We start from the raw sequence: 11,662 nt of genomic DNA, 5'->3' as shown, positions 1-11,662 counted from the left end.
AAAATTAAACGAAATAAACATTTGAAATATATGAGTTTGTATGTAATGTATGAATATAATATACAAGTTTCACTTTTTAAATGGAATTACTGAAATCAATCTACTTTTTCATGATATTCTAATTTTATGACCAGCACCTGTACAGTCAGTGAAACATGAGGTTAATGTTTGTTGCATCTTTGCTAACTGGTAATTGTTTGTTGTGTAAAAATACATCTTATTTCAGGTCAATTTGATGGAAAACTCTTCAGGGCTTTTTGTTTTCTTTCATGTAGCAGGTTTGAATCAAAATACAACAATATTCCTTTATCCTGTGAGCTGACACTTGTGACAATTATTTTAATAATCAACTCCTTGTTCAACAACAACAATTTAGTGTCATGTTTTCCTTTTGTTTGAAACATTCATTATCGCCTGCTGCCATGAAAGGTGGGTGCTTATGTAATTACTTGTGTCCTTTTGTCTGTGTGTAAACAAATTATCTTGTGAACCACAGGATAGATTTTATTAAAACTCTCAGTAAGTAATTATTGGATTTACGTCTACAATTGATTGACTTTTGGAGTCAAACCAATTCGATATGGCCGCCACATCTAGTCAACCTTAACAAACAGAAATGGCAACAACTTGGTCGTTGTTACAAATACTGAGCTAAGATTTGGTGTGGTAGTAGTTGAGAGTCGTCCCCATCTTATATTCTGAGCTCGAACAGATCATACACAATCTTTGCTTGAAACTTTGGCATGCAAGGCAGCAGGTGATGTTCCTTCCAGCAATGCTAGGCCTTTATTTTTTAGTCTGTTTCTGTCAGAGCCATCTTTGGCTCGAGAAGCCTTACAAAGCAAAGGTTAGGCCTTTTTAAATCAGAAGCATAATCAGCTGTAAACTGATATTAAAACAATAAAATACTTTTTTTTCCCCCCTCTGAATTACCTCATGCCATATTATGCCCAAATGTGATATAGAGGAAACTTAACAACAACACAAATGTATGACTCAACACAGGAGAGTCAGCTCTTCAGGTCGAGACCCAGCGATCCATTTTAATCTTAAAAATGTCTTTGAGAATCAAAAAGAAGCCTAATTTCCTTTGAGTTAATTTGCCAAGATTGCCATGTCCTGGATGACTGAGAATCCACCCCTCAAGGGGAACTGTTTGTTGGGTAATTACACCTTAAGTGTATCTGGATAGATTTCTAGTTCACAAACAAGTGACCTTAAGCTGAAGTGTATCTGTGGTGTGAGTGAGAGTGTGTGAGGGTGTCCGGCTGCACCACGGTGATTACATAAACACAGCGCTGGGACCTGATATGACAGATGTCTCCTCTCTCGCACTGTTTCTTTCTCCTTATGCAACAAATTGTGTCTTTTTGTGCATTTATGTGTTTGTTTTCCAAGAAACACTAATGAAAAACAGATTTGTGATTTTTTTATTTTATAAAAGTGCCCCACTGCATGAGTGTGTGTGTGTGTGTTCAGAGAGAGACATAAACAGTTTGTTTCTGTATTTGGACACAACAGGAAAACCATGGGTGTTTTTACACAGACTATTTGTGCTGCCACCGCTGGAAAACCTGCACAATAGATACGAAGCTGATGACAAACAGGCCTCTTTGTGTTCTCCTCAAAATAGAGCTCATCTCAAGACAAAAGCTGTGAGTCATCACTTGTTAAGGATCTTGCCAGTGGTTTCTGACGTTCCCTGTTCTGCAGGCTTTTATCGCAGCCAAAAAAAACACATGCAGGCAACCTCAGTGCTAAGCACAGTAATCTGATGAGAGTCATTTATCAGAAAAACATTTTTTGAATTACTGCTGGTGGTATTTATGGTGCACTCAATCGGCAAACCATCAAGGCAGGAAATAATGTTTCCAGGAAAATGTTGCTGCCAAACAACAGTCTTTATGGAGAAAACTCTCCAATCCTGCATCTTTTTTGTTTCAGTGTGTTCTTCTTAATAATGACAAAATATCTTATTTACACAATAAGTCTACCCCTAACCTTGATGCATCATCTGCTTCTTTTTTCCACATCAGATCTAGAGTATATATTTCTTTGAAGGAAAAGTTACTTTTTATATAAATAGTTAACAAGATTTATACCAGTATTTAGTGGCATTTAACAAGGTGGTGCACATGGTTTGCAGATATATAAGGGGGAGAGCGCTGCACTTTGTCACATTTCAAACTCCAAACTATCCTTGTAAAATTGGTATTACAAACATGTAACCAGCCAGTTAAATTCAAGCAGCAGTTTGCAACTTTTAAAGTGGGATTCTGTGAAAAGATTATGAACAAATATTTGTCTTAAAAATGCTCCTCTTTTCCAGAATGTCCAGCTAGATGAAGACGACCTGTCAGCTGCAGAACACTGATCAATTTTTCATGCAAAATTTTATATAATGTATTAAACTGGCTCAGTTTGTGAAAATATTCCACCACAGACACAAATACTGCAGTAACATAACGTCGAGCTGTCTATAATATCAAACATACTCAGGTGGGCTTAGATTCTGTACCCCCTGAGTTTCCCTGTCAGCCTCTTCTTCTGTTTTGTTTTTTAGTTTTTTTTCTAAGCTATTATTAAATACTGTTGCCTACACAGGCAAAGTTTCCGAAATGTTTGCTTTTATGATGATTGCATTAAATGACAAACATACATTAGTAAGTCTGAATGAGAAAAAAAAAATTAAAAACTAAGAAATTGCATTTTCTTGCCAAAATGTAAAACATTAAACCAACTACTGGTTAAAGCACTGTTAGCTCTTTTCTTCCTGAAGCTTAGTAACCTTTATAACTGTGACAGAGAAAAGCAGGGGCGAAAGAGCATGATTTGAAATTGAAGCTGGGTGGAGACGGAGATGTGGAAGCGAGTCATGCAAATTCAAACCACTCAGGAGATATTTTTAGGCCAAGGCAGCCCTGAACAAAATGCCAGAGTTGTGTTTTGATTTCTTGTTTTTTGTCGCTCGTGATTTCAGATATCCACTTTTACACTATCAAATGCATTTTTAACGTCTTTGGTTTGAGAATTAGGAGACACCTTGTCAGTCCTGTTTCCAGTCAGTCTAATCTAAGCCAAGAAGAGCTCTTACTGGAGATATATTTATCACGCAGACAGGGACTTTTCTTCTTTTAATCATTTACATCAAAAAATAAATGTTTTGGGGGGTTTTTGTTGCCCAAATTTGGCACCATTCCTTAGTAATTACAAGCTAAAAGTTGTTCTGATTCATCCCTTTCACCCATGGGTCTGCTTTAACGAGCGCTGCGTGTGTGTTTGTGTTCATACTTCTCATAGAGCCTCTGCCCCCTCATGAAGACCTTGGCTTCATTATCCAGCGGGAACGTACCGTCGTCTTTCCTGAAGCGGTAAAACAGCTTCATGTCTTTGAACTCCCGGTGCTCGTCACACACTGCAAAGGGACAGAAACTGAGTTGATAAAGGACCTTATTTACCTGCAAGAATTACACAAGATAAAACGTGTAACCCCGAGCTTTGGTGCAGAAAAACATTTATGGAAAGACAGAAACAACGAAAGCAGTTTTAATGTTTCTTGGTAAGGCTGGTGTGCTTAACTGAATGACTCACCAAACACGACACAGAGTGGATAAAAGCCTGTCCAGTCCAGTTAATATATTTAATATTTTTTAGTACTAGTCTGTGCAAATGTTTTAAACTAACTCTAGTTTCTTTATGTTTTCTTTCCAAGAAGTGAGACTTTCTTATAAGCTTTTAAAGTGGTCCTAATCAACAGTTTGTCAGGATTTCTGAAGATCTCTCAAAGTCAATATCCATCCAGTCCTTGTATTTGACTAAAATACTATTTTTTGTGTCAATTTGTGTTATTGTATGGTCATTTTCACAGATTCATCTAAAAAATCTAGAAACAAATTGTGTTGCTGTGAGAAGCTGCTGGTAAAGGTGCTTTAAGATGCTGTTTAAATTTGGTTCTCTGTTAAGTTGTCTGCTAACTGTAGACATAATACTGCTTTATCCCCTGAGTAGCCTTTTTATCCCTTTCCCAGTATGGGATGATAGGGCTTCTGAGTTTGTATAAACTACTCACTAATATTTAAACATCCTTCAACCATTAATCTGAAAAGTTAAGTAATAAGGAAGCTCATTTTCAGTCTCAGCTAACAAAAAAAATAGGACATCCTTTCCTGCCTCGGCCTCTGATCAAACATAAAGCAGATAATGGAAACCACTGAGTTGGAGCCAAACTGGCCGGGAGACGTGGAGAATCATTCTCTAAGAGACACAGCTTGTTCCTAGAAAATGTCAAGAGCCCTTGCTGTTACAAAAACACCTCACTCGCACACACAACTGAGCCTTACCGTGGTGAATGATGCACTGGTCTAAAAGTTTCTGCATGATCTTGATGGCCGTGTCCCGGTCTGCAGCTTCTTTATGTTCCATCAGCCAGTCAATGAGCTCCTTTGCTACGAAGCAGTTTGGGTACGTTCGAAGGTGGTGCCTCCGATCCTTGATCACCTTCGCCTCGTGGAGCCGCAGCCTGAAAACAGGCAAACAGGAAAGTAGGACAAGCATCTTAGTTTTGTTCTGCCAGAGGTTCAGCTAGGTTGAACCTCCTGCTGAAGATGTCAATCTGAAAAGCTGTTGTTTTCAGGCAAACATTAACAAACAGGAAGGTTATTTTCATCTAAATAAGAACTATTATTATAAACATTTTAGTTTCATTCATGTAGGCTTTTTATTTAACTTTAAACAGCATTGTAACTGTTGCACGAATAAGCTTACATAGCCCTTCAACCTGGCTTTTCTTTGATAGACAGTAACCTGCAAATAATGTAATTTTTAACAGAGCAGATCAGTGCTGGGTTTATGGTAGATGTGTGACAGTCAAATATCACCTGCATTGATTTGTAACCTGATTATTATATCATGACGCAACAAAAACCTCCTGCTTCTGTAGTGATTAGATTCTGGTTTCCCACCATGTCGGTGTCCTCCACCTGAACCTGGGTGTTGTGAAACAGCCCGGCTTCCTGTGGCTCGTTCCACTCCATGCTGAGTCTGTGTGCAGCTGGCTAGCATCACCGTGGATTAACAATGACAGCCGGCCCGACTGCTCTGCCAAGTCTCGAGACGAGCAAAAAAACACTCAGATGAACAGTTTACAGACTTATCGTGTGATCAGATGCTCAACTGTGCAAACTTCAGTTCAATCCACCTGTAAAATAAATTCCAGGTAAGATGGAATCAAAATAATTTCTTAAGCAATGCGGTGATTTTAGCTTTATTTATCTGACAGATTAATGGTTACATAAATAAACACCAGAGATGGTCTTGGAGTTCCCCAGGGTTCAGTGTTCGGACCAGTACTTTTTACTTTATTTATATTTTCATTACATAAAATCAGTAGACAGCATAAGGCAGATTTCCACTCTTATTTTAATAACATTTATATTTCTACATGAGGCTGAACAAACCCAGTCAGTTACCTACACTGTAAGTTTGTCTTAGAGCCATAAAGTCCTGGAAGACTATTTAAACAGGGTTCCAGTCTCTGAGACACAAATAATCAACAAAAAGAGATGCAAACGCATGATAAGGTTTTGAACAGTCTTGCGTTATCGGGTTCTCATGTCCACTGAGCTCGCCTCATGACACAAATGAACAAACAAAGGTGCGGCTCGAGCACACTCCTTACCTTTATAGAGGCTGTTTTCACAGCAGGGCTGAGTTTAAACTTATGATTGCCTCAGTTTTTATTGACACCCTGAGCTATCTACTCAGATTGAAATACAATCACACACAGTCATGGCGTAAAGAAAGCCTACCCCTCTTCAGTTCCAGGGTTTCAACTATCAGGACAAAATAACAATCTGGTTTTAAAACTACCTAAATCTAACAATAAATGTATTAAAACACACAGCAGATTCCAGTATGTCATTATTTATTAAAAAAAAAAACAAAGCCAAAATAGAACAAGCTGTGTAAGAAACAAAGTCCACCCTTGCTGCTTCCATAGTATTTCAGAGGGAAAGTAGCAGTCAGGTGCTGCTGATCAAATGTATGGATTAACGATCATCATCAGTATTTCCACGTCTTTAAAAGCAAGACTTTTGACAGTCTGCTGCTCTGGAGCATCCAGGTGTGTGTTACCACAATGCCAAGGGGGAAAGACATCAGCAATAACCGTAAAAAGAAGTCATTGTTGCTCATAAATCTGGGAGAGTTAAAGGTAATTTCCAAACAAGGATAACCATCATTCTACAGAGAGAAACATTATTAACATGTGGATAACATTAATGGACAGTTGCCAGTTTTCCTTGGACTGGATGTTCCAGCAAACTCACCCCGAGGTCAGAGCATGCGGCGCTCCGAGAAACTGCAAAAAAACCCAAGAGCTCCATTTCAAACTGCACAGGCCTCAGTTAGCAACTTAAAGGTTAAAATTTATTACAAGACAATTAAAAAAAGACTAAACAAATATGGCTTGTTTGGAAGGAGAGAGTTACTTCTCTCTATAAAGTGAATGTCAGCCAGTGTCCGGTTTGTAAAGCTGTGTCTTAAGGAGACACGGGACTTCTGGAGGACTGTCTTTTGGACAGATGAGGTCAAACAAGAGACGCTTACCCAAAATGCACAGCACCATGTTTGTCAAAAACCAAACAAAACAGAAACACCCCATACCGAATGTTGAGCATGACAGTAGATGGTTGAGGATTTAAGCTTGTTTTGCAGCTACAGAAACTGGGCACCTTGAAGTCATCGAGTCGACCCTGAACTTCAAATATGAGGCCATCTGTCTGACAGCTGAAACTTGTGTGTTTTTGTACACATGAAGTTAGATTTAAATCATTTTTTGAACCACATCTTTTTGATTTCATCCTGATATGTATAACCTTAACCCTCACGTGGCCTTCGAGTCAAACTGACCTGAAGTTACAAGGGCTTCTCTACCTCTCTTTATCTCTCTCTGTCTCTCTCAAGGGCTTCAGGAGGGTTAGGAGGGTGGGCTTTCTTTCATCACACTGTCCAGCTTTTTGTTCACGTTGTACTCTCACACCAGCAGCTACTTCATTCAGGCGCGACAGAGCTTTGAGCTCAACGCTCGACGTCAGCATTTTAACATGCTCACACCGACAAAACACGACAATACCGTGCAGGTTCAATGTTTAGCCCTAAATTTCATCCTCGTCATACAGACAGCACGCTTACATCTGCTCAGTAGAGCCTGATCTGTCACCACAGTACTGGCCACGATCAATATTCAGATCTGGTTATGCAATTAGACTGGACTTAATAGCACAGTTTAATCCAAATCTAAGGAAGATTTATGATGTTTGATTTACAGATCAGCCAGTCCATCTGGCAGCGAGCCAGTTCAGAGTTTATTTAGCCTCACTGTAGATACCGAGTGGGACCAAAGTTCACATTTCATTAGTTGAACTAAAGAGGTGGCTCACCTGCCAGAACAGGTTTGCCAAGAGGCTGACGAGTGATGTATGTCGGAATCTGAACTACTCTGGATCTGAAGAGCAGCATCTTAGAGGAGTCCGGGACGACTAATTGAAGCAGCTTTACACACACACACACACACCAAACAATGAAAGAGAAACACACTCCTTCCTGAGCGCATATTTTTGTTAGTGCCACTTTATCGCTGTCTCTCAGCATGCAGAAAACACATCTAACATCAAACTTTCCCACTCGTCTGGATTTTAAAAAGCTAGTCAGTGGCACATTTTGCTCATTGTTCGTCCGAGGGGGCTGAGATTCCAGGCATTGGTGCCATGCCTCCCCACTGAGCCTCTATTCATCACTGAGGTCATGAGGCAGTGAAATGCCTCTGCCGTGGAGCCTCTCTTCCCTCACAGTTACTGTAGACCTGAAGGTAAAGCATGTCAACAACACGGCCAGGGTTACTGGTGCAATTCCCCTGACAGGGTGAACGAGCAGGGCGTGATAGTAACGCAGGGTTATGAGGTACGGGATAGTCTCTGCAGCTCAAAGGGCACTGTATTAGTGGAGCAACAAAAAAATAAAAATAAAAAAGGAGAAGGTGTTATGCAATCCTGCAGAAGGAAGCGTTTACGGCGCTACAAGAATGGGAGAGTTGTACAGGTGAGGAGGAGGGCTGTGCATGAGTGAGTGCCTTTGTTTGACTCCAGGCTGCAGTGAGGCAGAAAAATGGCTGGAGATGCAGTGTGCTTTATGTTAAGCAACCCCAGGGTGTCATGTCCCGTCATGTCCTGGTTCCTCCTCCTCCTCCAGACAACAGGAGGATGCACTCACGCAAATCATTTGCACAAAAAGAAAAAAAGAATAGCGGTTGTTTGTTTTGCAGATTTGCCTTTGAAAGAAGCTCAACTTTAAACAGGAGGGGAATAAAAGAGGGCGCACACGGACAGTCACACAGAGCTGACCCACCTCAGCTGCTCTCCGGTGACCAGAACCTCAGCCAGCCGCTCCAGTTCGGCTGCCTTCTTCTGCATGGTGGTCCCAATCCTGTCCATCTCTCTGCTGCAGCACACAGCGCATAGTTTAGTTCCCACATTGCCTCACACACAAACTTCAGCCCTGATTTATTTATTTATTTACTGGTAAACAAAAAAAAAAAAAAATCTAAATGTGCATCAGGAGCTTTTCACTTACAAACATCTGAATCAGAATCAAAATAAAAAGCATGCATGTTGATGACTTTCACACACTTTAAGGTTGGACTTACCCTTCAAGCACCATGGAGAGCGAAATGATGGGTTTATCAATTACTCCTTCAAATCCAGGTGATAACTATTCCGTGCTGAGTACACACAGGAGAGACAGCAGCAGCAGCAGCTCTGTTAGCACATGTTTCATTCATTCTCCCGTGGAGTCCACCCATCCAGGCTCCTCTCCTGCTCGGATCCTTTATTCTCCCCAGCCTGGCCGCTGCGGAGCTTCGTGTTTGCCTCTGACAAACCGAGCGACTGTCACAGCGCACGGGATCCACTCACGTTTCCTCCCCGACACCGAAGCCCCGCATTGGGAGGATTCTGCTGGCGTCAGTGGGGGGCGGTCACCGGCGGAGGCGGGGCTTACTGACACGTCTGGGTGCGCTCGATTCGCACACCCTTTCGGAAGGTCGTCTCAACTTTTAATTTGGGTGATGGAAAAAAAAAACCTCAAAGCATGCTGATTAACTGGTTACTGTAGTCGTCCTAATTAATTACTTGCATGCAAATGAGCCAGCAGACTTATAGTTATTCTTAAATGTGCAAGAAAAGTCTAGTTTATATACATATATATATATATATATATATATATATATATGAAATATATGTGCATATGAGCATAAACAAAGCCCCATAAAGATCCCTGGCTCACTTGTAAAGGATGTGACAAAACAAGTTGAAACACGAAGAGCTGACTGCTTCTATAGCTGGTATAGATGTTTACATATTAAAGGGATAATTCAGTTCTTTTGTAGTGGGGTTCTCTGGGACGCTTAGAGGGTAGTTTGATGATTTTTGAAGCTTTGATCTGTCAAATAGTTATCAACACTTAGTGTCTTATCAGGTTTAAATCACAAAGTATGCAGAAAAGGGCAGACGTTTTTTTTTATCCAGGCAAGGTTAATGGCTATCTAAACTGGGACCTTTTTTATTTTGTTTTTAAGGCCTACAAAAGGTCTCTTTCTCAAAAATATCACATATGTGTGGGAATAAAACCTCAAATTAATCCTCTATTAAAACTTGATAAGGTACTAATTATTCATACCTAATTGATTATCCCTTTAATATATGCCCAAGATGACTTTTTGAGCCTCAGTTTGAAAAAAAGGGTGTAATTCAGATCAAATTAACAAGCTAACGGCTGGTCCAAACAGGCCAAGACCAAAGTGGATTGCTGCGGTCCAAAAACAACTCTAATCTTTAAAATGTCACAGCGGTTCCTGAAAACATCGCCATCGGTTTCAAATTTTACAATCACTCCAGCAGATATACTAGGATGGGGAAGTGTCCTAGGCTGCACAGGAAGTGATACAGCTAGCTGCTGCAGGTACTTGTGTTAGCAAACAATCACAGAGAACTAACAGAAATGTAAAGATTTCTTTAAAAAAAAACACTTGCATGATAAAGCTTGGAGTTTTTTTTTAGATGGCCACTTTAATCTCTGTCCCTCTCAGTTAGCTGTTAGCTGTCAGTAGGTCTGAATTAAACTCTGTTTCTCATAATGGAGGTTGTTCAAAGCGCTATCTACAACAGGTAAGATATTGTCTACAACCTTTCCATAGCCCCCCACTTAAAAAAGGTTTGAACCTAAGTATAATTGATTGCGAACCCTATTTTCGCTGCATACAATGCAAGATTTTAGGACGTTCATGTCTGTGTTTTCATTGGGTACATTTCTGCGCACATGTGTGTGTTTTCTGTAGAGTATTGCTTTTTAAGTGAATGGTATTTTATTTATTTAATTAATTGTTTAAAAAGAGATCCCAAAGATTTCCACGAGGGAAATGTGTTGGCCTAAGGACTCAAAGATCAGAGCTGTTGTTGGGAGTGGGAGTGGTGGGGCTGCAGGGATTTCTTCGGCTGCTGAAACTCCCAAATTCTCAGCAATTTCATGTCCAGAAAGGACCATCTTTACTTCGGGGAGACTTGTTCTCTGCATTACCTTTCTGTCAACAATGGATGGAACTGTGAAACATTCACTCAGATGTGTTTTTTAAACTGAAATCATTCACCCTTGGTCTCATTTTACAGCCCTGGGGTATTATGTCTCCAGGCTTTGGTTGTTGACAGTCATTTGTGTGTGCGTTACCTACATTATCTGTAGGTACTTTAATCCATGACCCATAAAACAGAAATTTTTAATCTGTATCATGCAGAGAAGACTCATCAAAAGCCTGTTTGCTCTTATGCTTGTTACATTTTCGCTCCTGTCGTTCCAGCCTGTCAGGTAGAACTCTTTGCATCACTTTACGGAAGCAAAGATGCAACATTTAAATTGATAAAAACATAAAGAAAATTGGCACTTATCTATTTGTTTACATTATAAATCAGGTATCTGTTCGACATCCTGTATATGTGAATGACTGATGTGTAATCTAGCTGTTTACGTGTTCACTTAAAAATAAATACAACAAATATCAGTCAAAGTATTTTTGTGTTGTTTGGGTGCCACCTAGTGGGCAGAGAGATAAACTGCACACGTTCATCAAACTTGTTTATACGAAAACCCTGATGTCTCAAATTAAGTGTGCAGTTTTTCCTCATTGGATTGTTTCTTGATTTGGTGATAAAAGTTTCATATTTAAGAAACAAGAATTGAAGAATCTTGAGTTTTATTTGCAGACTCAAACCTTTAAAGCTCCTGTTGCACCCTCAGAGTGGTTTCCATTTTCATAAACGAGGCAAAAAGAGTCAGAAAGAGAAGACTGTGAATGTTCAACCTTTTACTTAAGGAGAAATTTGCCAAAACACCTAGATGAAGATCTGATACTCTTCTTTGAGTAATAAAAATACTGGCAGCACACAAAATAGGGAAAAGTTTGGGAGGCTTCTAAAGCATCAACAGGTGAAAAGTGATAATTAAACAAGAAAAAAAACAAAAGAGGAATCAACAACAGGATAAAGACCTTATATTACTTCAAACTTTATACCCACTCCACCTGAACAGATAAATATTTAAGGCTGCTTTGAAAATC

The 11,662-nt window shown here is 39.8% G+C and overlaps 1 protein-coding gene across 2 annotated transcripts in view; it reads right to left on the bottom strand.

Annotated features, from left to right (window-relative positions):
* deptor (DEP domain containing MTOR-interacting protein) overlaps positions 1 to 8,977 on the bottom strand; it is a 31,440-nt gene extending 22,463 nt beyond the window's left edge. The window contains exons 1-4 of one of the 2 annotated variants that reach the window (XM_017438175.3): positions 8,702 to 8,977; positions 8,404 to 8,496; positions 4,341 to 4,519; positions 3,292 to 3,415 (exon numbers count right to left, since the gene is read on the bottom strand). In XM_017438175.3, the coding sequence (XP_017293664.1) occupies positions 3,292 to 3,415; positions 4,341 to 4,519; positions 8,404 to 8,496; positions 8,702 to 8,715 (410 nt within the window). In that variant the 5' untranslated portion in view covers positions 8,716 to 8,977. The remainder of the gene's footprint in view (positions 1 to 3,291; positions 3,416 to 4,340; positions 4,520 to 8,403; positions 8,497 to 8,701) is intronic. The other variant, XM_037980247.1, reaches the window with a different exon arrangement.
* Between the last annotated feature and the right edge of the window lie 2,685 nt (positions 8,978 to 11,662).

Source organism: Kryptolebias marmoratus, linkage group LG16 (genome assembly GCF_001649575.2).
Source record: "Kryptolebias marmoratus isolate JLee-2015 linkage group LG16, ASM164957v2, whole genome shotgun sequence".
NCBI lineage: Eukaryota > Metazoa > Chordata > Actinopteri > Cyprinodontiformes > Rivulidae > Kryptolebias > Kryptolebias marmoratus.
Note: the sequence above shows the minus strand (reverse complement) of the source record. Positions and strands in the feature narration are given on the sequence as shown.